Source organism: Salmo salar, chromosome ssa10, assembly GCF_905237065.1.
Source record: "Salmo salar chromosome ssa10, Ssal_v3.1, whole genome shotgun sequence".
NCBI lineage: Eukaryota > Metazoa > Chordata > Actinopteri > Salmoniformes > Salmonidae > Salmo > Salmo salar.
Window position 1 is genome coordinate 3270026 of NC_059451.1, and position 25512 is coordinate 3295537.

Below are 25512 nucleotides of genomic sequence, written 5' to 3' on the forward strand. Positions count from 1 at the left end.
TGCTGCAGTGGTGAGGGTTGTGGTCTGTCTGTCTGTTGCTGCAGTGGTGAGGGTTGTTGTCTGTCTGTTGCTGCAGTGGTGAGGGTTGTTGTCTGTCTGTTGCTGCAGTGGTGAGGGTTGTTGTCTGTCTGTCTGTTGCTGCAGTGGTGAGGGTTGTTGTCTGTCTGTCTGTTGCTGCAGTGGTGGGGGTTGTTGTCTGTCTGTCGCTACAGTGGTGAGGGTTGTTGTCTGTCTGTCTTGCTGCAGTGGTGAGGGTTGTGGTCTGTCTGTTGCTGCAGTGGTGAGGGTTGTTGTCTGTCTGTCTGTTGCTGCAGTGTTGAGGGTTGTGGTCTGTCTGTCTGTTGCTGCAGTGGTGGGGGTTGTGGTCTGTCTGTCTGTTGCTGCAGTGGTGGGGGTTGTTGTCTGTCTGTCTGTTGCTGCAGTGGCGAGGGTTGTTGTCTGTCTGTCTGTTGCTGCAGTGGCGAGGGTTGTTGTCTGTCTGTCTGTCTGTTGCTGCAGTGGTGAGGGTTGTTGTCTGTCTGTCTGTTGCTACAGTGGTGAGGGTTGTCTGTCTGTCTGTTGCTACAGTGGTGAGGGTTGTCTGTCTGTCTGTTGCTGCAGTGGTGAAGGTTGTGGTCTGTCTGTTGCTACAGTGGTGAGGGTTGTGGTCTGTCTGTCGCTACAGTGGTGAGGGTTGTGGTCTGTCTGTCGCTACAGTTGTGAGGGTTGTGGTCTGTCTGTCGCTACAGTGGTGAAGGTTGTGGTCTGTCTGTCGCTACAGTGGTGAAGGTTGTGGTCTGTCTGTCTGTCTGTTGCTACAGTGGTGAGGGTTGTTGTCTGTCTGTTGCTAATGTGGTGAAGGTTGTGGTCTGTCTGTCTTGCTACAGTGGTGAGGGTTGTGGTCTGTCTGTCTGTCTTGCTACAGTGGTGAGGGTTGTGGTCTGTCTGTTGCTGCAGTGGTGAGGGTTGTGGTCTGTCTGTTGCTGCAGTGGTGAGGGTTTTGGTCTGTCTGTCTGTTGCTACAGTGGTGAGGGTTGTGGTCTGTCTGTTGCTGCAGTGGTGAGGGTTGTTGTCTGTCTGTTGCTACAGTGGTGAGGGTTGTTGTCTGTCTGTCTGTCTGTCTGTCTGTTGCTGCAGTGGTGAGGGTTGTTGTCTGTCTGTCTGTTGCTGCAGTGGTGAGGGTTGTTGTCTGTCTGTCTGTCTGTCTGTTGCTGCAGTGGTGAGGGTTGTTGTCTGTCTGTCTGTCTGTTGCTGCAGTGGTGAGGGTTGTTGTCTGTCTGTCTGTTGCTGCAGTGGTGAGGGTTGTGGTCTGTCTGTTGCTACAGTGGTGAGGGTTGTGGTCTGTCTGTTGCTGCAGTGGTGAGGGTTGTGGTCTGTCTGTTGCTGCAGTGGTGAGGGTTGTTGTCTGTCTGTCTGTTGCTGCAGTGGTGAGGGTTGTGGTCTGTCTGTTGCTACAGTGGTGAGGGTTGTGGTCTGTCTGTTGCTGCAGTGGTGAGGGTTGTGGTCTGTCTGTTGCTGCAGTGGTGAGGGTTTTGGTCTGTCTGTCTGTTGCTGCAGTGGTGAGGGTTGTTGTCTGTCTGTCTGTCTGTTGCTGCAGTGGTGAGGGTTGTTGTCTGTCTGTCTGTCTGTCTGTTGCTGCAGTGGTGAGGGTTGTTGTCTGTCTGTCTGTCTGTCTGTCTGTTGCTGCAGTGGTGAGGGTTGTGGTCTGTCTGTTGCTACAGTGGTGAGGGTTGTGGTCTGTCTGTCTGTTGCTGCAGTGGTGAGGGTTGTTGTCTGTCTGTCTGTTGCTGCAGTGGTGAGGGTTGTTTGTCTGTTGCTGCAGTGGTGAGGGTTGTTTGTCTGTTGCTGCAGTGGTGAGGGTTGTTTGTCTGTTGCTGCAGTGGTGAGGGTTGTTTGTCTGTTGCTGCAGTGGTGAGGGTTGTTGTCTGTGTCTGTTGCTACAGTGGTGAGGGTTGTTGTCTGTGTCTCTGTTGCTACAGTGGTGAGGGTTGTTGTCTGTCTGTCTGTCTGTCTGTTGCTACAGTGGTGAGGGTTGTTGTCTGTCTGTTGCTGCAGTGGTGAGGGTTGTTGTCTGTCTGTTGCTGCAGTGGTGAGGGTTGCTGTCTGTCTGTCTGTCTGTCTGTTGCTGCAGTGGTGAGGGTTGTGGTCTGTCTGTTGCTACAGTGGTGAGGGTTGTGGTCTGTCTGTCTGTTGCTACAGTGGTGAGGGTTGTTGTCTGTCTGTCTGTTGCTGCAGTGGTGAGGGTTGTTGTCTGTCTGTCTGTTGCTACAGTGGTGAGGGTTGTTTGTCTGTTGCTGCAGTGGTGAGGGTTGTTTGTCTGTTGCTACAGTGGTGAGGGTTGTTTGTCTGTGTCTGTTGCTACAGTGGTGAGGGTTGTTGTCTGTGTCTGTTGCTACAGTGGTGAGGGTTGTTGTCTGTGTGTGTCTGTTGCTACAGTGGTGAGGGTTGTTGTCTGTGTCTGTCTGTTGCTACAGTGGTGAGGGTTGTTGTCTGTCTGTCTGTCTGTTGCTACAGTGGTGAGGGTTGTTGTCTGTCTGTTGCTGCAGTGGCGAGGGTTGTAGTGTGATGGCGAGGGTTGTAGTGTGATGGCGAGGGTTGTAGTGTGATGGCGAGGGTTGTAGTGTGATGGCGAGGGTTGTAGTCTGTCTGTTGCTATTGTGGTGAGGGTTGTAGTGTGATGGCGAGGGTTGTCGTCTGTCTGTTGCTATAGTGGCGTGGGTTGTAGTCTGTGGCGAGGGTTGTGGTCTATGGCGAGGGTTGTATTCTGATGGCGAGGGTTGTATTCTGATGGCGAGGGTTGTATTCTGATGGCGAGGGTTGTAGTCTATGGCGAGGGTTGTAGTGTGATGGTGAGGGTTGTATTCTGTCTGTTGCTACAGTGGCGAGGGTTGTAGTCTGATGGCGAGGGTTGTATTCTGTCTGTTGCTACAGTGGCGAGGGTTGTAGTCTGATGGCGAGGGTTGTAGTCTGATGGCGAGGGTTGTAGTCTGATGGCGAGGGTTGTAGTCTGATGGCGAGGGTTGTAGTCTGATGGCGAGGGTTGTAGTCTGATGGCGAGGGTTGTAGTCTATGGCAAGGGTTGTAGTTTATGGCAAGGGTTGTAGTGTGATGGCGAAGGTTGTATTCTGTCTGTTGCTACAGTGGCGAGAGTTGTAGTCTGATGGCGAGGGTTGTAGTCTGATGGCGAGGGTTGTATTCTGTCTGTTGCTACAGTGGTGAGGGTTGTATTCTGATGGCGAGGGTTGTAGTCTATGGCGAGGGTTGTAGTCTATGGCGAGGGTTGTAGTGTGATGGCCAGGGTTGTAGTGTGATGGGCAGGGTTGTAGTCTGATGGGCAGGGTTGTAGTGTATTGGCGAGGGTTGTATTCTCTGTTGCTACAGTGGCGAGGGTTGTAGTCTGATGGCGAGGGTTGTAGTCTATGGCGAGGGTTGTAGTGTATTGGCGAGGGTTGTATTCTCTGTTGCTACAGTGGCGAGGGTTGTAGTCTGATGGCGAGGGTTGTATTATGTCTGTTGCTACAGTGGCGAGGGTTGTAGTCTGATGGCGAGGGTTGTAGTCTGATGGCGAGGGTTGTAGTGTGTTGGCGAGGGTTGTATTCTCTGTTGCTACAGTGGCGAGGGTTGTAGTCTGATGGCGAGGGTTGTAGTCTGATGGCGAGGGTTGTATTCTGTCTGTTGCTACAGTGGCGAGGGTTGTAGTGTGATGGCGAGGGTTGTATTCTCTGTTGCTACAGTGGTGAGGGTTGTAGTCTGATGGCGAGGGTTGTATTCTGTCTGTTGCTACAGTGGCGAGGGTTGTAGTGTGATGGCGAGGGTTGTATTCTCTGTTGCTACAGTGGCGAGGGTTGTAGTCTGATGGCGAGGGTTGTAGTCTGATGGCTGGTGAGTTTACAACATTTATGTTCCATCTTCCTCTCAGAGCCACGTTCCAGGGAGGAAGTCAGCAGAATATTCCCAACTGGAGAGCCAACCTACCCAACAGGACAACAACACCACTGCGAGGTGAGCATCTCTCATTAATATCCCTACAATTATACACTTACACTACATTGCTGTCTGGGGAACGTTGCTCTCATAGCAATCCTCCAAGGAGAAATGTCAACTGGAGTTTTCAACAGTTTTGTCGCCCGGTGAAACGGATGACCGTCTTTAGTTACTGAGGAGAGTGATGTTACAGGTGTACCTTTCTTTTGGAAATGTTGTGATTGGGAGTCTTTGGATCTATTGTCTCACCATGATAGACTCCCAATGGTAATGTCTGCTGTGAGGCTTTGCCAGTAGAGTAACCCTTCCCAAGGGTGTTCTCTGTCAGACCAGTAGACCAGTGGTACGTGATGTAGTGTGGCCGTAACCCTGTCAGACCAGTGGTACGTAATGTAGCATGGCCGTAACCCTGTCAGACCAGTGGTACGTAATGTAGCATGGCCGTAACCCTGTCAGACCAGTGGTACGTAATGTAGCGTGGCCGTAACCCTGTCAGACCAGTGGTACGTAATGTAGCGTGGCCGTAACCCTATCAGACCAGTGGTACGTAATGTAGCATGGCCGTAACCCTGTCAGACCAGTGGTACGTAATGTAGCGTGGCCGTAACCCTGTCAGACCAGTGGTACGTAATGTAGCGTGGCCGTAACCCTGTCAGACCAGTGGTACGTAATGTAGCGTGGCCGTAACCCTGTCAGACCAGTGGTACGTAATGTAGCGTGGCCGTAAGCCAGCTGTAACAACACACATTCGCTCTCTGGCCGGCCGGCTGCTCATATGTCGTCATCAGACCTTCTGCTAGACCAGACCGGTCCGTCTGCTGCAGGCATGTGGCTCATTAGCTCTCTACTAGAACACCATTGTTCGGTTCAGCGGGTGAATCTGAAATATCATAGCCAGTCGTGGTATAAAAATCTTTATCAAACCAAAGTGAGATTATTTTTTAACTGCTTACACTGGTGGGAATTGGCCGATATGGATAGGGCTACATTGAAATGGTTCTTCCAGAAGAAATATGGAATGCATAACCATGGTAGCAGTTAAAAGGGAACAGTTTGTAGAGGATGGGGAAATGATTAGACTAAAGGTGAGGACACAACAGTTCACCTGAAACGAGACTGAATCCAAACATTACACTGTTGACTTCATGGGCATTTTACATTTACTGTACTTTTCACAGTATTTGTTGATAACGACATCTGAAAATACTCTTGGTACATTCAGTAGCATGAACATTTAGAGCTGCCGCTTTCAAGGAGCGGAACTCTAACCCGGAAGCTTATAAGAAATCCCGCTATGCCCTCCGACGAACCATCAAACAGGCAAAGCATCAATAAAGGACTAAGATCGAATCGTACTTCACCGGCTCCGACGCTCGTCGGATGTGGCAGGGCTTGCAAACTATTACAGACGACAAAGGGAAGCACAGCCGAGAGCTGGCCAGTGACAAGAGCCTATCAGACGAGCTAAATTACTTCTATGCTCGCTTCGAGGCAAGCAACACTGAAGCATGCATGAGAGCACCAACTGTTCCAGATGACTGTGTGATCACGCTCGCCGTAGCCGATGTGAGTAAGACCTTTAAACAGGTCAACATTCACAAGGCCGCAGGGCCAGGCGGATTACCAGGACATGTACTCCAAGCATGCCCTAACCAACCGGCAAGTGTCTTCACTGACATTTTCAACCTCTCCCTGTCTGAGTCTGTAATACCAATATGTTTCAAGCAGACCACCTTAGTCCCTGTGCCCAAGAACACTACGGTAACCTGCCTAAATGACACCGACCCGTAGCACTCATGTCTGTAGCCATGAAGTGCTTTGAAAGGCTAATCATGGCTCACATCAACACCATCATCCCAGAAACCCTAGACCCACTCCAATTTGCATACCGCCCCAACAGATGATGCAATCTCTATTGCACTCCACACTGCCCTTTACCACCTGGACTAAAGGAACACCTATGTGAGAATGCTGTTCATTGACTACAGCTCAGCGTTCAACACCATAGTGCCCTCAAAACTCATCACTGAGCTAAGGACCCTGGGACTAAACACCTCCCTCTGCAACTGGATCCTGGACTTCCTGACCTGCCGCCTCCTGGTGGTAAGGGTAGGTAACAACACATCTGCCACTCTGATCCTCAACACGGGGGCCCCTCAGGGGAGCGTGCTCAGTTCCCTCCTGTACTCCCTGTTCACTCATGACTGCACGGCCAGGCATGACTCCAACACCATCATTAAGTTTGCTGATGGCACAACATTGGTAGGCCTGATCACCAACAATGATGAGACAGCCTATAGGGAGGAGGTCAGAGACCTGACCATGTGGTGCAAGGACAACAACCTCTCCCTCAACGTGATCAAGACAAAGGAGATGATTGTGGACTACAGGAAAAAGAGGACTGAGCACACCCCCATTCTCATCGACGGGGCTTTAGTGGAGCAGGTTGAGAGCTTCAAGTTTCTTGGCGTCCACATCAACAACACACTAACATGGTCCAAGCACACCAAGACAGTCGTGAAGCGGGCACGACAAAACCTATTCCCCCTCAGGAGACTGAAAAGATTTGGCATGGGTCCTCAGATCCTCAAAAGATTTTACAGCTGCACCATCGAGAGCATCCTGATGGTTTGCATCACTACCTGGTATGGCAACTCCTCGGCCTCTGACCGCAAGGCACTACAGAGGGTAGTGCGTACGGCCCAGTACATCACTGGGGCCAAGCTTCCTGACATCCAGGACCTCTACACCAGACGGTGTCAGAGGAAGGCCCTAAAACTTGTCAAAGACTCCAGCCACCCTAGTCATAGTCCAGCCACCCTAGTCATAGTCATCTCTGCTACCGCACGGCAAGCTGTACCGGAGCGCCAAGTCTAGGTACGAGAGGCTTCTAAACAGCTTCTACCCCAAGTCATAAGACTCCTGAACATCTAGTCAAATGGCTACCCAGACTATTTGCATTGCCCCCCCCCCCCCCTTCTTCTACGCTGCTGCTACTCTCTGTTATTATCTATGCATAGTCACTTTAATAACTCTACCTACATGTACATATTACCTCAATTACCTCGATACCGATGCCACCGCACATTGACTCGGTACCGGTACCCCCTGTATATGGCCCCGTTATTGTTATTTACTGTTGCTCTTCAATTATTTGTTATTCTTATCTCTTTTTTTAGGTATTTTCTTAAAACTGCATTGTTGGATAAGGGCTTGTAAGTAAGCATTTCACCTTAAGGTCTAAATCAAATGTATTTACATAGCCCTTCGTACATCAGCTGATATCTCAAAGTGCTGTACAGAAACCCAGCCTAAAACCCCAAACAGCAAGCAATGCATGTGAAAGAAGCACGGTGGCTAGGAAAAACTCCCTAGAAAGGCCAAAAACCTAGGAAGAAACCTAGAGAGGAACCAGGCTATGAGGGGTGGCCAGTCCTCTTCTGGCTGTGCCGGGTGGATATTATAACAGAACATGGTCAAGATGTTAAAATGTTCATAAATGACCAGCATGGTCAAATAATAATAATCATAGTAGTTGTCGAGGGTGCAACAAGCACGTCCGGTGAACAGGTCAGGGTTCCATAGCCACAGGCAGAACAGTTGAAACTGGAGCAGCAGCACGGCCAGGTGGACTGGGGACAGCAAGGAGTCGTCATGCCAGGTAGTCCTGAGGCATGGTCCTAGGGCTCAGGTCCTCCGAGAGAGAGAAAGAAAGAGAGAAAGAGAGAATTAGAGAGCATATTTAAATTCGCACAGGACACCGGATAAGACAAGAGAAATACTCCAGATGTAACAGACTGACCCTAGCCCCCCGACACATCAACTACTGCAGCATAAATACTGGAGGTTGAGACAGGAGGGATCAGAAGATACTGTGGCCCCATCCGATGATACCCCCGGACAGGGCCAAACAGGCAGGATATAACCCCACCAACTTTGCCAAAGTACAGCACCCACACCACTAGAGGGATGTCTCCAACCATCAACTTACCGTCCTAAGACAAGGCCGTGTATAGCCCACAAAGATCTCCGCCACGGCACAACCCAAGGGGGGGCGCCAACCCAGACAGGAAGACCACGTCAGTGACTCAACCCACTCAAGTGACGCACCCCTCCCATGGACGGCATGGAAGAACACCAGTCTACACCTGTTGTATTCGGCGCATGTGACAAATAACATTTTATTTGATTTTGGGTAGGTGCAATTTTGGGTAGGTGCATTCGGAAAGCATTTAGATCCCTTCACTTTTTCCACATTTTGTTACGTTACAGACTTATTCTAAAATGGATTAAACAAAACTTTTCCTCATCCATCTACACACAATAATTGGTGGAGAAGGGTCTTGGTCAGGGAGGTCACTCTGACAGAGCTCCAGAGTTCCTCTCTGGAGATGGTAGAACCTTCCAGAAGGACAGCTATCTCTGCTGCACTCCACCAATCAGGCCTTTATGGTAGAGTGGCCAGTTGGAAACCACTCCTCAGTAAAAGGCACAACAGCCTGCTTGGAGTTTGCCAAAAGGCACCTAAAGACTCTCAGGCCATGAGAAACAAGTTTCTCTGGTCTGATGAAACCAAGATTGAACTATTTGTCCTGAATGCCAAGCGTCACGTCTGGAGGAAACCTGGCACCATCCCTACGGTGAAGCATGGTGGTGGCAGCATCATGCTGTGGGGATGTTTTTCAGCGGCAGGAACTGGGAGACTAGTCAGGATCAAGGGAATGCTGAACGGAGCAAAGTACAGTGAGATCCTTGATGAAAACCTGCTTCAGAGCGCTCAGGACCTCAGACTGGGGCGAATGTTCACCTTCCAACAGGACAACAACCTTAAGCACACAGCTAAGACAACACAGGAGTGGCTTCGGAAACAAATCTCAATGTCCTTGAGTGGCCCAGACTTGAACCCGATCGAACATCTCTGAAGAGACCTGAAAATAGCTGTGCAGTGACGCTCCCCATCCAACCTGACAGAGCTTGAGAGAATCTGCGGAGAAGAATGGGGAAAAACTCCCCAAATACAGGTGTGCCAAGCTTGTACTGAGTAAAGGGTCTGAATACTTATGTAAATGTGATTTATATAAATTTGCAGAAATGTTTGAACTTTTTTTTTGTGTTGTCATTATGGGGTATTGTGTGTAGATTGATGAGGGGAAAAAAACTATTTTAATCAATTTTAGAATAAGGCTGTAACGTGAGAAAATGTTAAGTCAAGGGGTCTAAATGCTTTCAGAATGCACTGTGTATATATACTGTAATAGGCTCCATATGATTAACATGTATTGTGACACACGCTGATCCTCTCTTTATACTCTACTTAAGTAGATGTTTTGGTTGTGAACGTCCTCAGAGAGCCTTTGAGAACAGGGACTGCTGCTATAATATCCATCTCCCAAAAGTCCATTTTCTCCCTTCAGAGCAGCCATCACACAGGAGCATTTTGTCCCACAGCCTTGAGTCATCAGCTTTGACATCCGAGGGTTAAAGATCTGACTGAACGAGTGATCTGGGCCAGAGTGGCGTAGGAGGATAATTTATTCTCCTCTGTGACGGGGATGTGGGAACACGAGTGTGTCCTGTCACGTCCTCGTTATTAGTTACAGTCATCATTACTTCAGTTAGTTGCTGTCAACATGACATTCTCTGTTATGTGTATGTATACTGTGTGTGTGTGTGTGTGTGTGTGTGTGTGTGTGTGTGTGTGTGTGTGTGTTGTGTCATATGAACAGTGTTTGACTATGCTTTCTCCCAGGTTGTCTGACAGATGTCGTGTTGGAGAATTCAGAGGAACAGTGAAGAGAGAGAAGGCTCTGGAACCTCTGGAGCTGAAAGACTTCCCAGAACCCCCTCTACCCGTGACTAACGAGGAGAGCCCTGACATCAGATCCACCGCTGCCCTCTACGACCCCCTCCCTGTAACGTCTGCCCCTTGCCCTGCCTACCACAGAGCCACATCCATCTCTTACCAGTCCCTGGAAACTGACCTCCTTCCCTCAGATGAGTCCTACACTGAGCCTCAGACCTCAATACCCCAGCTTTACACCCAGCTCCAGCCTGGCACCAGGAGGACGGGTCCGGTCTCCCCACCCAGACAAGACCATTCAAAATATCCACAGAACACCCACTCCCAGGAGTCTCTGTCTGGCTCTCAGGGCAGAGCTTCAGCCTCCCACGTCCCGGTCTCCTCCCACTTTGCCTCTGGTCCCACCCACTCCCCAAGGGGGGATTCTGAGCAGAGCAGAGGATTGGTGGAGAGGGAGCAGGAGGCGGTACACCAGGTAGTGCCATCCAATCCCGGTTCAGCCCTTCCTGCCCTGCCCAGTATGGAGTGCCATCGTTCTCCCTCTCCTCAGTTTGCTCCTCCTCAGCTGACAGACAAGCCTCCTGTCTCTCTCCAGCAGCATCATGACAACCCTGTCTCTCTCTCCGTCTGTCTGCACTATGACCAAAACAACAGGTAAGATTAGACTTCACTCTCTGATCTATTTGGAACTATGATAGATAGATATTGGATTTATCGAGCTGCTTGTAGCTGGTTTGAGAATTATTTAAAAGACAGAACACTGTGTGTACTTACTGACGGCGTTAAATCAGGATTTCGAGACATAACAAAAGGTGTCCCACAGGGTTCGATTGTTGGTCCAAGTTGTTTTCACTATTAATATGAACAGCATTGGTCTATCTGTGCTACTGCCCATACGGCAGCTCCAGGCTCTGTTGACTCTTCAACCTGATTTTACTACCTTGCATAAAGCCTTGGTTGACCTGAAGTTGGTAGTAAACGCTGGGGAAACCAAGTACATGTTATTTTCCAAATCGTGTAATAATGTAGCTGATGATTTGTGCGTAAGTACGTTAGATGGTGCCCTCATTGAACGTGTCTCCGCCTATAAATATCTGGGCATCTGGATTGACGAAAAGATATCTTGTAAAAAGCATGTTGACGAGTCAGTCAACAAATTAAGAATTAATGTTGGTCTTCTATAGAAATAGGGTCTTTCATTAAATATAGAACACAGATCATTCAGTCGACATGTATTCCTGTTATAGATTATGGAGATATTATATACACGAGTGCAGCTACCAGTGTTTTGAAGCCCTTGGACACAATTTATCGAAGCATGTTTTATAACATCTGACAGTAATGCCACTCACCACTGCATCCTTTATCATGAAGTTGGTTAGACCTCACCACTGCATCCTTTACCATGAAGTTGGTTAGACCTCACCACTGCATCAATTTACCATGAAGTTGGTTAGACCTCACCACTGCATCCTTTACCATGAAGTTGGTTAGACCTCACCACTGCATCCTTTACCATGAAGTTGGTTAGACCTCACCACTGCATCCTTTACCATGAGGTTGGTTAGACCTCGCTAAAAACACGTAGGTCACTTCATTATTCTGTTTTTGTGCATAAAGCCTTACTCAATAAACTACCAATTTACTTAATATCATTGTTGAAATATAGAAACGTGGATTATAAGACTAGATCACAGAGTTGGTTAATGATGGAGACTCCACGTGTATCCACAGAGTTGGTTAATGATGGAGACTCCACGTGTATCCACAGAGTTGGTTAACGAGGGAGACTCCACGTGTATCCACAGAGTTGGTTAACGATGGAGACTCCACGTGTATCCACAGAGTTGGTTAACGATGGAGACTCCACGTGTATCCACAGAGTTGGTTAACGATGGAGACTCCACGTGTATCCACAGAGTTGGTTAACGATGGAGACTCCACGTGTATCCACATAGTTGGTTAACGATGGAGACTCCACGTGTATCCACAGAGTTGGTTAACGATGGAGACTCCACGTGTATCCACAGAGTTGGTTAACGATGGAGACTCCACGTGTATCCACAGAGTTGGTTAACGATGGAGACTCCACGTGTATCCACAGAGTTGGTTAACGATGGAGACTCCACGTGTATCCACAGAGTTGGTTAACGATGGAGACTCCACGTGTATCCACAGAGTTGGTTAACGATGGAGACTCCACAGAGTTGGTTAACGATGGAGACTCCACAGAGTTGGTTAACGATGGAGACTCCACAGAGTTGGTTAACGATGGAGACTCCACAGAGTTGGTTAACGATGGAGACTCCACAGAGTTGGTTAACGATGGAGACTCCACGTGTATCCACAGGGTTGGTTAATGATGGAGACTCCACGTGTATCCAATAAATCTATTAGAAGTCACTCTGATCTAGTTGGAACTGTGATAGATAGACATTAGAGTTATCTATTTCTTATCCATTGCATAGCTGTAGTAGTCTGTAGTAGTCTGTAGTTACTGGTCTGCTTCTCTCCTCAGTAGTCTGAAGTAGTCTGTAGTAGTATGTAGTAGTCTGTAGTGACTGGTCTGCACCTCTCCTCAGTAGTCTGTAGTGACTGGTCTGCACCTCTCCTCATTAGTCTGTAGTAGTCTGTAGTGACTGGTCTACTCCTCTTCTCCTCAGTAGTCGGTAGTAGTCGGTGGTAGTCGGCAGTAGTCTGTAGTAGTCTGTAGTAGTCTGAAGTAGTCGGCAGTAGTCTGTAGTAGTCTGTAGTGACTGGTCTGCACCTCTCCTCAGTAGTCTGTAGTGACTGGTCTGCACCTCTCCTCATTAGTCTGTAGTAGTCTGTAGTGACTGGTCTACTCCTCTTCTCCTCAGTAGTCGGTAGTAGTCGGTAGTAGTCAGCAGTAGTCTGCAGTGACTGGTCTGCTCCTCTCCTCAGTCTCTCTGTACAAAGGCTCTTATTGATTGTCTCCATCCAGCAGCATTAGCATGTGAATAACTCTTCCAACGCAATAGCAGAATAGTTCAACAGCCTAGATCTGATGCCTTTCCAGAGCAGACCGACATGATCTGTTACAGAGGCCGTTTGTTGCAGCTCTGAGTTGAAACATAATTGATATCATCTGTAGAGAAGAGAGCTCTGTGGCGTACCGGACATTCCAGCCATGCTGGGTTAGGGGTGAGGGGAGGGGCACCAGAGCCTCTCAGCATTGCCAGGATGTTGGGCACAGAGTCATGTGACAATCAGCCACTAGATGGTAGAATGACTGTAGTTCAGTTCCTCTCTGAGGAACATTTGTTATAACAGCTTTTGGACTTTTTGGGGCATCCTGTTCCATGGTCTGAGTGTTCTCTCTGGGTCGTCCTGTTCCGTGGTCTGAGAGTTCTCTCTGGGTCGTCCTGTTCCGTGGTCTGAGTGTTCTCTCTGGGTCGTCCTGTTCCGTGGTCTGAGTGTTCTCTCTGGGTCGTCCTGTTCCGTGGTCTGAGTGTTCTCTCTGGGTCGTCCTGTTCCGTGGTCTGAGAGTTCTCTCTGGGTCGTCCTGTTCCGTGGTCTGAGTGTTCTCTCTGGGTCGTCCTGTTCCGTGGTCTGAGTGTTCTCTCTGGGTCGTCCTGTTCCGTGGTCTGAGTGTTCTCTCTGGGTCGTCCTGTTCCGTGGTCTGAGTGTTCTCTCTGGGTCGTCCTGTTCCGTGGTCTGAGTGTTCTCTCTGGGTCGTCCTGTTCCGTGGTCTGAGTGTTCTCTCTGGGTCGTCCTGTTCCGTGGTCTGAGTGTTCTCTCTGGGTCGTCCTGTTCCGTGGTCTGAGTGTTCTCTCTGGGTCGTCCCTCTCCCCCCCTCTCCTTTCTCCATCTGTGTGTGTCTGTGATGATTCTAGGATGGAGAATGTGATGGAGCCAACCACTGTGAGGAAGGTTCCTATAAAGATTGTTCACTCAGAGAGCGAGAAGGAGAAGGAGAGCCGGCAGTACCTGCTACGTCAAAGTCACTCCACAGTGGAAGAAGCCCAGGGGCCCGGTCTGGTCCCCCTCAGCAGCCTGGGGACCTCAGCGGCCCCGGAACAGTCCTACTCTCTGTTCTGTGCCTACAGCCGGCAGAGGGAGCAGGGGTCAGAGAGAGAGAAGACACTGGCTCCACCCAGCAACCCAGCGCCAGAACTGCCTACACCCCTACCCCCATACCAAACCCCAACCCCTGAGATGGATCTGGAGCAACACAGAGACACACACATGGGTCCTCTCAGGGTCCACAACAGCCAAATGGCAGTCCTGGCCACATCCCCACCCAGCCGGCAGACCACCTCGGACCCAGACCCCCCCAGCGGTAACTGCGTGTCCCTTCCCGTCTCTCTCCCCCACTCTGAGGAGGATGTGAAGAGAGAGCAGCTGGCCAGAGACATCATGAATAAGGACCAGTCCCTAGCCGACATCTTGGACAAGAGCCGGAGGAGGACCACCATGGACCTGATGGAGGGACTCTTCCCCCAGGGAGAAGTGCTGCTGGAGGGGAAGGAGAGGAGGAAGGTGTCCCCCAAACACTCCTCACAACGGCCTTCAGAGGACAGGTCAGTTACTGCTCTTAACACCTATCGCTACCCCTTACCTAACGCTAACTTAACTCTTACCTAACCCTACCCCTTAACTAACGCTAACTTAACTCTTACCTGACCCTACCCCTTACCTAATGCTAACTTAACTCTTACCTGACCCTACCCCTTACCTAACGCTAACTTAACTCTTACCTAACCCTACCCCTTAACTAACGCTAACTTAACTCTTACCTGACCCTACCCCTTACCTAATGCTAACTTAACTCTTACCTGACCCTACCCCTTACCTAACGCTAACTTAACTCTTACCTAACCCTACCCCTTAACTAACGCTAACTTAACTCTTACCTGACCCTACCCCTTACCTAATGCTAACTTAACTCTTACCTGACCCTACCCCTTACCTAACGCTAACTTAACCCTTACCTAACCCTACCCCTTACCTAACCCTACCCCTTACCTAACGCTAATTTAACTCTTACCTAACCCTAACCCTACCCCTTACCTAACCCTACCCCTTACCTAACGCTAATTTAACTCTTACCTAACCCTGCCCCTTACCTAAAGCTAACTTAACTCTTACCTAACTGTACCCCTTACCTAAAGCTAATTTAACTCTTACCTAACCCTACCCCTTACCTAAAGCTAACTTAACTCTTACTCTTATAATAATCTTCTGTCTCATAGTGGGAGCTGGATTATAATAGTCTTCCGTCTCATAGTGGGAGCTGGATTTTAATAGGTTTCCGTCTCATAGTGGGAGCTGGATTATAATAGTCTTCCGTCTCATAGTGGGAGCTGGATTATAATAGTCTTCCTTCTCATAGTGGGAGCTGGATTATAATAGGTTTCCGTCTCATAGTGGGAGCTGGATTATAATAGTCTTCTCATAGTGGGAGCTGGATTATAATAGTCTTCCGTCTCATAGTGGGAGCTGGATTATAATAGTCTTCCTTCTCATAGTGGGAGCTGGATTATAATAGGTTTCCGTCTCATAGTGGGAGCTGGATTATAATAGTCTTCCGTCTCATAGTGGGAGCTGGATTATAATAGTCTTCCGTCTCATAGTGGGAGCTGGATTATAATAGTCTTCCGTCTCATAGTGGGAGCTGGATTATAATAGGTTTCCGTCTCGTAGTGGGAGCTGGATTATAATAGTCTTCCGTCTCATAGTGGGAGCTGGATTATAATAGTCTTCTCATAGTGGGAGCTGGATTATAATAGTCTTCCGTCTCATAGTGGGAGCTGGATTATAATAGTCTTCCTTCTCATAGTGGGAGCTGGATTATAATAGTCTTCCGTCTCATAGTGGGAGCTGGATTATAATAGTCTTCCGTCTCATAGTGGGAGCTGGATTATAATAGTCTTCCGTCTCATAGTGGGAGCTGGATTATAATAGTCTTCCATCTCATAGTGGGAGCTGGATTATAATAGTCTTCCTTCTCGTAGTGGGAGCTGGATTATAATAGTCTTCCGTCTCGTAGTGGGAGCTGGATTATAATAATCTTCCTTCTCATAGTGGGAGCTGGATTATAATAGTCTTCTCATAGTGGGAGCTGGATTATAATAGTCTTCCGTCTCGTAGTGGGAGCTGGATTATAATAGTCTTCTCATAGTGGGAGCTGGATTATAATAGTCTTCCATCTCATAGTGGGAGCTGGATTATAATCTTCCTTCTCATAGTGGGAGCTGGATTATAATAGTATTCTCGTAGTGGGAGCTGGATTATAATAGTTAAATGTTTAAGAGGTTTGATTTGTATTCGTGATAAGAAAGATCTGATGAGAATGACATCATTCAAAGTAAAGGGTGAATTTAGCCACCTGCTGGTGAAGTTCTGAATTGCAGCTCAGTCCCACAAATCTCATTTCAGGTTTGTGTGTTTATACTTGTGTTCTAAATGAGTCCGTCTCTTATTCCAGGGGTGAGGGGGACAGCGTAGCGGCAGCGGTTGCTTTGGTGACCAGCTCCACCTACTACAGCACGTCGGCACCAAAGGCGGAGCTTCTGATCAAGCTAAAAGACATGCAGGAGAGGGAGGGGCTAGAGGAGGAGCTGGAGGAGGAGTCAGCGGATGAGTTGGACCACGACCTGGCCAATAAAAAGGTACCAGGAACCCTCTCTTTACTGTACTGCTCTCTGTAGCTAGACATCTAACCCCAACTCTGTGTTCTACTGTAACAGACCTCTGTAGCTAGACATCTCACCCCAACTCTGTGTTCTACTGTAACAGACATCTAACCCCAACTGTGTTCTACTGTAACAGACCTCTGTAGCTAGACATCTAACCCCAACTCTGTGTTCTACTGTAACAGACATCTAACCCCAACTCTGTGTTCTACTGTAACAGACCTCTAACCCCAACTCTGTGTTCTACTGTAACAGACCTCTCTGTAGCTAGACATCTAACCCCAACTCTGTGTTCTACTGTAACAGACCTCTGTAGCTAGACATCTAACCCCAACTCTGTGTTCTACTGTAACAGACATCTAACCCCAACTCTGTGTTCTACTGTAACAGACCTCACTGTAGCTAGACATCTAACCCCAACTCTGTGTTCTATTGTAACAGACCTCTGTAGCTAGACATCTAACCCCAACTCTGTGTTCTACTGTAACAGACCTCTCTGTAGCTAGACATCTAACCCCAACTCTGTGTTCTACTGTAACAGACATCTAACCCCAACTCTGTGTTCTACTGTAACAGACCTCTGTAGCTAGACATCTAACCCCAACTCTGTGTTCGACTGTAACAGATCTCTGTAGCTAGACATCTAACCCCAACTCTGTGTTCTACTGTAGCATACCTCTGTAGCTAGACATCTAACCCCAACTCTGTGTTCTACTGTAACAGACATCTAACCCCAACTCTGTGTTCTACTGTAACAGACCTCTGTAGCTAGACATCTAACCCCAACTCTGTGTTCTACTGTAACAGACCTCTAACCCCAACTCTGTGTTCTACTGTAACAGACCTCTCTGTAGCTAGACATCAAACCCCAACTCTGTGTTCTACTGTAACAGACCTCTGTAGCTAGACATCTAACCCCAACTCTGTGTTCTACTGTAACAGACCTCTCTGTAGCTAGACATCTAACCCCAACTCTGTGTTCTACTGTTAGACCTCTGTAGCTAGACATCTAACCCCAACTCTGTGTTCTACTGTAACAGACCTCTCTGTAGCTGGACATCTAACCCCAACTCTGTGTTCTACTGTAACAGACATCTAACCCCAACTCTGTGTTCTACTGTAACAGACCTCTGCAGCTAGACATCTAACCCCAACTCTGTGTTCTACTGTAACATACCTCTGTAGCTAGACATCTAACCCCAACTCTGTGTTCTACTGTAACAGACATCTAACCCCAACTCTGTGTTCTACTGTAACAGACCTCTGTAGCTAGACATCTAACCCCAACTCTGTGTTCTACTGTAACAGACCTCTCTGTAGCTAGACATCTAACCCCAACTCTGTGTTCTACTGTTAGACCTCTGTAGCTAGACATCTAACCCCAACTCTGTGTTCTACTGTAACAGACCTCTCTGTAGCTGGACATCTAACCCCAACTCTGTGTTCTACTGTAACAGATCTCTGTAGCTAGACATCTAACCCCAACTCTGTGTTCTACTGTAACAGACCTCTGTAGCTAGACATCTAACCCCAACTCTGTGTTCTACTGTAGCATACCTCTGTAGCTAGACATCTAACCCCAACTCTGTGTTCTACTGTAACAGACATCTAACCCCAACTCTGTGTTCTACTGTAACATACCTCTGTAGCTAGACATCTAACCCCAACTCTGTGTTCTACTGTAACAGACATCTAACCCCAACTCTGTGTTCTACTGTAACATACCTCTGTAGCTAGACATCTAACCCCAACTCTGTGTTCTACTGTAACAGACCTCTCTGTAGCTAGACATCTAACCCCAACTCTGTGTTCTACTGTTAGACCTCTGTAGCTAGACATCTAACCCCAACTCTGTGTTCTACTGTAACAGACCTTTGTAGCTAGACATCTAACCCCAACTCTGTGTTCTACTGTAACATACATCTAACCCCAACTCTGTGTTCTACTGTAACAGACCTCTGTAGCTAGACATCTAACCCCAACTCTGTGTTCTACTGTAGCAGACCTCTGTAGCTAGACATCTAACCCCAACTCTGTGTTCTACTGTAACATACATCTAACCCCAACTCTGTGTTCTACTGTAACAGACCTCTGTAGCTAGACATCTAACCCCAACTCTGTGTTCTACTGTAACATACATCTAACCCCAACTCTGTGTTCTACTGTAACAGACTTCTGTAGCTAGACATCTAACCCCAACTCTGTGTTCTACTGTAACAGACATCTAACCCCAACTCTGTGTTCTACTGTAACAGACCTCTGTAGCTAGACATCTAACCCCAACTCTGTGTTCTACTGTAGCAGACCTCTGTAGCTAGACATCTAACCCCAACTCTGTGTTCTACTGAAACATACATCTAACCCCAACTCTGTGTTCTACTGTAACAGACCTCTGTAGCTAGACATCTAACCCCAACTCTGTGTTCTACTGTAACAGACATCTCTGTAGCTAGACATCTAACCCCAACTCTGTGTTCTACTGTAGCTGACCTCTGTAGCTAGACATCTAACCCCAACTCTGTGTTCTACTGTAACAGACATCTAACTCCAACTCTGTGTTCTACTGTAACAGACCTCTGTAGCTAGACATCTAACCCCAACTCTGTGTTCTACTGTAACAGACCTCTGTAGCTAGACATCTAACCCCAACTCTGTGTTCTACTGTAACATACATCTAACCCCAACTCTGTGTTCTACTGTAACAGACCTCTGTAGCTAGACATCTAACCCCAACTCTGTGTTCTACTGTAGCAGACCTCTGTAGCTAGACATCTAACCCCAACTCTGTGTTCTACTGTAACATACATCTAACCCCAACTCTGTGTTCTACTGTAACAGACCTCTGTAGCTAGACATCTAACCCCAACTCTGTGTTCTACTGTAGCAGACCTCTGTAGCTAGACATCTAACCCCAACTCTGTGTTCTACTGTAACATACATCTAACCCCAACTCTGTGTTCTACTGTAGCTGACCTCTGTAGCTAGACATCTAACCCCAACTCTGTGTTCTACTGTAACAGACATCTAACCCCAACTCTGTGTTCTCTTGTAACAGACCTCTGTAGCTAGACATCTAACCCCAACTCTGTGTTCTACTGTAACAGACCTCTCTGTAGCTAGACATCCAACTCTGTGTTCTACAGACCTCTGTAACTGCTGCACTCATTTACAGTGGGGCAGGGAACAGTTGGTGAATCATGGTTTGCTTACCTAAGACCCCAAACATGCCACTAATGAACAGCATTGATCATAGACTGAGAATTAAAAGTAGTTATTTCCCTTGGTTCAGTCCAGAGCTATCTGAAGTCATACACAACAGACTGGGCCAAAGCTAGATTCACAGACTCGGGGCCCAGACTGGCAGTCTTTCAGGCGATTTGAGAAATCTGTGTGTAAAACTAGTTAAAGAAGCTAAATCAGATTATTATGTAAATACCATATTTCAATGTACAGGCTACATTTTGGAAAGCTGTTATGTCTCCTCTTCTCTCCCCCAATAAATTAATTTACATTCTGGCCCTATTACTAATGGATATCATTAATGCATTTCATCACCATTTTATCTCTGCGGGCTTTATATTTCAATATATTTCAAAGCCAGCTCTTGAAAAGAGTAGTTTGGATGTTGGTGGTAAATCTATTGAATGATGGTAAATCTATTAAATGATGGTAAATCTATTGAATGATGGTAAATCTATTCATGGTAAATCTATTGAATGATGGTAAATCTATTGAATGACGGTAAATCTATTGAATGACGGTAAATCTATTGAATGACGGTAAATCTATTGAATGACGGTAAATCTATTGAATGATAGTGAAAATGCTAGTCAGGAGTTTTCTGAAATTCACTGATACAGAAGTCCTGGATGCTTTCCTATCATTAGACATGATTAAATCCCCAGGGGCTGATAATTTAGAGCCTGGTCTGCTGAAGTGTGCCCCTTACTACTGGTTCAGTGGCCCACATTTTATATTTAACATTGTTATCAGGAAGTATTCCAAAAGCATGGAAATCTGTATATGTTTAGCTAAGATTATAGAATCCTTGCTTAATGTACAACTTCTTTCCTTTTTTATCTGATAATTGTATTGTTAATATCCACCAATCAGGGTTTAGACCTGGGCATAGTACTACCACAGCCACCACGCTAGTTGTCAATGCCTTGGATGCTAAAAATAGCTTTGCTGCCTTGTTTATTGACCTGTCAAAGGCATTCGACACTGTTGATCATTCTGTTTTGCTGAAGAAGTTATCAAGAGTTGGCCTGGGATATACAGCCTGTTTATGGTTTCAGAATTATCTCAGTGACAGAACTCAGGCCATCTGGATAGATGGGGGTTAAATCTGAATTATCTCAGCGACAGAACTCAGACCATCTGGATAGATGGGGTTAAATCAGAGTTATCTTAGTGACAGAACTCAGACCATCTGGATAGATGGGGGTTAAATCTGAATTATCTTAGTGACAGAACTCAGGCCATCTGGATAGATGGGGGTTAAATCTGAATTATCTTAGTGACAGAACTCAGACCATCTGGATAGATGGGGGTTAAATCTGAATTATCTTAGTGACAGAACTCAGACCATCTGGATAGATGGGGGTTAAATCTGAATTATCTTAGTGACAGAACTCAGACCATCTGGATAGATGGGGTTAAATCTGAATTATCTTAGTGACAGAACTCAGGCCATCTGGATAGATGGGGTTAAATCTGAATTATCTTAGTGACAGAACTGAGGCCATCTGGATAGATGGGGTTAAATCTGAATTATCTTAGTGAGAACTCAGGCCATCTTGATAGATGGGGGTTAAATCTGAATTATCTTAGCGACAGAACTCAGGCCATCTGGATAGATGGGGGTTAAATCAGAATTATCTCAGTGACAGAACTCAGGCCATCTGGACAGATGGGGTTAAATCTGAATTTCTCGAGATTCAAAAAGGTGTTCCTCAGGGTTCGATATTGGGTCCATTATTGTTCATCTTGTATATTAATGACATAGGAAACACTGTTATTCCTTGTAACATTCATCTCTATGCAGATGACAGGTTTGTATTCCTGTGCCGCCTCAGTGCAGCAGGCCATTCCTGAACTTCAGCATGACTTTGATTCAATTCAGAAATCACTTACAGATCTTAAATTAGTGTGGACATTGCAGAGGTCCAGGGAGAAGACATGGAAGCCTGAGAGGAAGACAATTAAAGCTTTAGTTTCTAGACTATCATTTTACAGATGCATGTTGAAAACGTTTTTGGGAGATGTGATGGATCATTGGAGATCAATATTCCCTTCCTTTTGTTGTTCAGTGAAATCATTCCATATGAAGAGTCGACTCATTTAATTAAAGTTCTATTCGTTGGTTTATGTTTCTGTCTCCATATGATATGGTAAATATATCCAATGCAAAAAACATCTACATTTTAAGTGGTATTAATATTAATTTGCATATATTTCTGTTAATTCCCACGGAAAGTTTCCACTTCTGAATATTCCCCAAAATGTGCAACCCTACTCACTATTGAAAATAGGAGAAAAATTGTTCAAACAACGCTTCTCCCTGTATTGGATTTTGGTGATATTGTTTACATGTATTCATCAACCTCTGTTTTGAAACCCTTGGACGCAGTCTACCATTCCGCAATACGTTTTATCACAGGGGACCATTTTAGGACTCATTGTAGTCTGTATAAAATGTGGGATGGACCTCTCTGTCTGTAAGAAGAGAGCTACGTTCTCTTTTAGTTATTTACAAAGCAACCTGACAGAAACTCCCTCCATGTGTAACATCAACTAAGATAAGAATCAGAAGTTACCAAACCCCTTCTCAGGAATGGATAACACCAGAGATCCCTTCAGTCTGTTCCACAAATTAGCGGCATACAAACAATCTGCAGAGTTCACTGCAGTTAGATGTACTGGTGCCACTCAGGCAGTTAGATGTACACGTGCCACTCAGGCAGTTAGATGTACTGGTGCCACTCAGGCAGTTAGATGTGCTGGTGCCACTCATACAGTTAGATGTGCTGGTGCCACTCAGACAGTTAGATGGGCTGGTGCCACTCAGACAGTTAGATGGGCTGGTGCCACTCAGGCAGATGTACTGGTGCCACTCAGACAGTTAGATGTACTGGTGCCACTCAGGCAGTTAGATGTACTGGTGCCACTCAGGCAGTTAGATGTACTGGTGCCACTCAGGCAGTTAGATGTGCTGGTGCCACTCAGGCAGTTAGATGTGCTGGTGCCACTCATACAGTTAGATGTGCTGGTGCCACTCAGACAGTTAGATGGGCTGGTGCCACTCAGACAGTTAGATGGGCTGGTGCCACTCAGGCAGATGTACTGGTGCCACTCAGACAGTTAGATGTACTGGTGCCACTCAGGCAGTTAGATGTACTGGTGCCACTCAGGCAGTTAGATGTACTGGTGCCACTCAGGCAGTTAGATGTACTGGTGCCACTCAGACAGTTAGATGTACTGGTGCCACTCAGACAGTTAGATGTACTGGTGCCACTCAGGCAGTTAGATGTGCTGGTGCCACTCAGGCAGTTAGATGCGCTGGTGCCACTCAGGCAGTTAGATGTACTGGTGCCACTCAGGCAGTTAGATGTACTGGTGCCACTCAGGCAGTTAGATGTACTGGTGCCACTCAGGCAGTTAGATGTGCTGGTGCCACTCAGGCAGTTAGATGTACTGGTGCCACTCAGACAGTTAGATGGGCTGGTGCCACTCAGGCAGATGTATTGGTGCCACTCAGGCAGTTAGATGTACTGGTGCCACTCAGGCAGTTAGATGGGCTGGTGCCACTCAGGCAGTTAGATGGGCTGGTGCCACTCAGGCAGTTAGATGTGCTGGTGCCACTCAGGCAGTTAGATGTGCTGGTGCCACTCAGACAGTTAACATTATTGATTGAGGACGTCTATGTAGTTGAATGTGATTGCTTGTATTAAATATTTTATTTTGGTTTATATTGTTTTATACACGTGTGTGTTTTATTATTGTTTATATTGTAATGTATACAAGGCTCTCTTGTAAAATAGATTTTTAATCTCATTGTGACTCCCTGTTTAAATAAAGGTTAAATCAAATAAAAAATAGTAGTGGTTCTGAAAGAGATTAGAGATCATTTCTCCCTTGACTGCCACTTTCTCCCTAACCATCCTCTGATTCTGACCTTTAACCCTTTCCTCCTGCATTAGGAGCTCATGGACTCTCAGCAGGAAGCTGCAGGTGCTGCGTGAGGCCAGGATCCTAACCTCTAACCCTCTCCCTCTTGTCCTGCAGCAGGAGCTGGTGGACTCTCTCAGCAGGAAGCTGCAGGTGCTGCGTGAGGCCAGAGAGAGTCTTCAGGAGGACGTCCATGATAACAACGCCCTAGGAGAGGAGGTGGAGGCCACGGTGCAGCAGGTCTGTAAGCCAAACCAGCTGGACAAGTTCAGGATGTTCATAGGAGACCTGGACAAGGTGGTCAGCCTGCTGCTGTCCCTGTCCGGACGCCTGGCCAGAGTGGAGAACGCCCTCAACAGCCTGGAGGAGGGTACATCACCTGAGGAGAGGGTGAGTTAGAGTTGGGGAGGGGAGGGGAGAGGGGAGAGGAAAGGAGAGGGTGGGTTAGAGCTGGGGAGGGGAGAGGGTGGGTTAGAGCTGGGGAGGAGAGGGGAGAGGAGAGGATGGGTTAGAGTTGGGGAGGAGAGGAGAGGGTGAGTTAGAGTTGGGGAGGGAGGGGAGAGGGGAGGAAGGAGAGGGTGGGTTAGAGCTGGGGAGGGGAGAGGGTGGGTTAGAGCTGGGGAGGAGAGGGGAGAGGAGAGGATGGGTTAGAGTTGGGGAGGAGAGGGGAGAGGAGAGGGTGAGTTAGAGTTGAGGAGGAGAGGGAGAGGAGAGGAGAGGGTGGGTTAGAGTTGGGGAGGAGAGCGGAGAGGGTGGGTTAGAGTTGAGGGAGGAGAGGGTGGGTTAGAGGAGAGGAGAGGGTGGGTTAGAGTTGGGGAGGAGAGGGGAGAGGGTGGGTTAGAGTTGGGGAGAGGGAGAGGAGGAGAGAGGAGAGGGTGGGTTAGAGTTGGGGAGGGGAGAGGGTGGGTTAGAGTTGGGGCGAGGAGAGGAGAGGGTGGGTTAGAGTTGAGGAGAGGGTGGGTTAGAGTTGGGGAGAGGAGAGGGAGAGGGTGGGTTAGAGTTGGGGAGAGAGGGTGGGTTAGAGTTGGGGCAGAAGGAGAGGGTGGGTTAGAGTTGGGGAGGGGAGAGGGTGGGTTAGAGTTGGGGCGAGGAGAGGAGAGGGTGGGTTAGAGTTGGGAGGAGAGGGTGGGTTAGAGTTGGGGAGGAGAGAGGAGAGGGTGGGTTAGAGTTGGGGAGAGGGGAGGGGAGGGGAGAGGAGAGGGTGGGTTAGAGTTGGGGAGGGGAGAGGGTGGGTTAGAGTTGGGGCGAGGAGAGGAGAGGGTGGGTTAGAGTTGGGGAGGGGAGAGGAGAGGAGAGGGTGGGTTAGAGTTGGGGAGGGTAGGTTAGAGTTGAGGAGCTCCCAGCTCTACTTCATTAACCTCTCTGGGCTAGGTGGGACGCTTGCGTCCCACCTACTCAACAGCCAGTTGAATCCCGTGGCGCGTTATTCAAATACCTTAATTTCTCAAACATATGACTATCTTACAGCATTTTAAAGACAAGACTCTCGTTAATCTAACCACACTGTCCGATTTCAAAAAGGCTTTACAACAAAGCAAAACATTAGATTATGTCAGCAGAGTACCCAGCCAGAAATTTTCAGACACCCATTTTTCAAGCTAGCATATAATGTCACATAAACCCAAACCACAGCTAAATGCAGCACTAACCTTTGATGATCTTCATCAGATGACAATCTTAGGACATTATGTTATACAATACATGCATGTCTGTTCAATCAAGTTCATATTTATATCAAAAACCAGCTTTTTACATTAGCAGGTGACTAGCATGTGACTAGCATTCCCACCGAACACTTCCGGTGAATTTACTAAATTACTCATGATAAACGTTCACAAAAAACATAACAATTATTTTAAGAATTATAGATACAGAACTCCTCCATGCACTCGATATGTCCGATTTTAAAATAGCTTTTCGGTG

The 25512-nt window shown here is 47.4% G+C and overlaps 1 protein-coding gene across 6 annotated transcripts in view; it reads left to right on the forward strand.

The window, feature by feature from the left end:
- Nucleotides 1-25512, forward strand: part of shroom2a (shroom family member 2a) — a 141930-nt gene that overhangs the window by 114129 nt on the left and 2289 nt on the right. For all 6 annotated transcript variants that reach the window (XM_045687237.1, XM_045687238.1, XM_045687241.1 and 3 more), the window contains 5 exons: nucleotides 3899-3981; nucleotides 9713-10417; nucleotides 13618-14304; nucleotides 16212-16395; nucleotides 23707-23979. In XM_045687237.1, coding sequence (XP_045543193.1) covers nucleotides 3899-3981; nucleotides 9713-10417; nucleotides 13618-14304; nucleotides 16212-16395; nucleotides 23707-23979 — 1932 coding nt within the window. The remainder of the gene's footprint in view (nucleotides 1-3898; nucleotides 3982-9712; nucleotides 10418-13617; nucleotides 14305-16211; nucleotides 16396-23706; nucleotides 23980-25512) is intronic.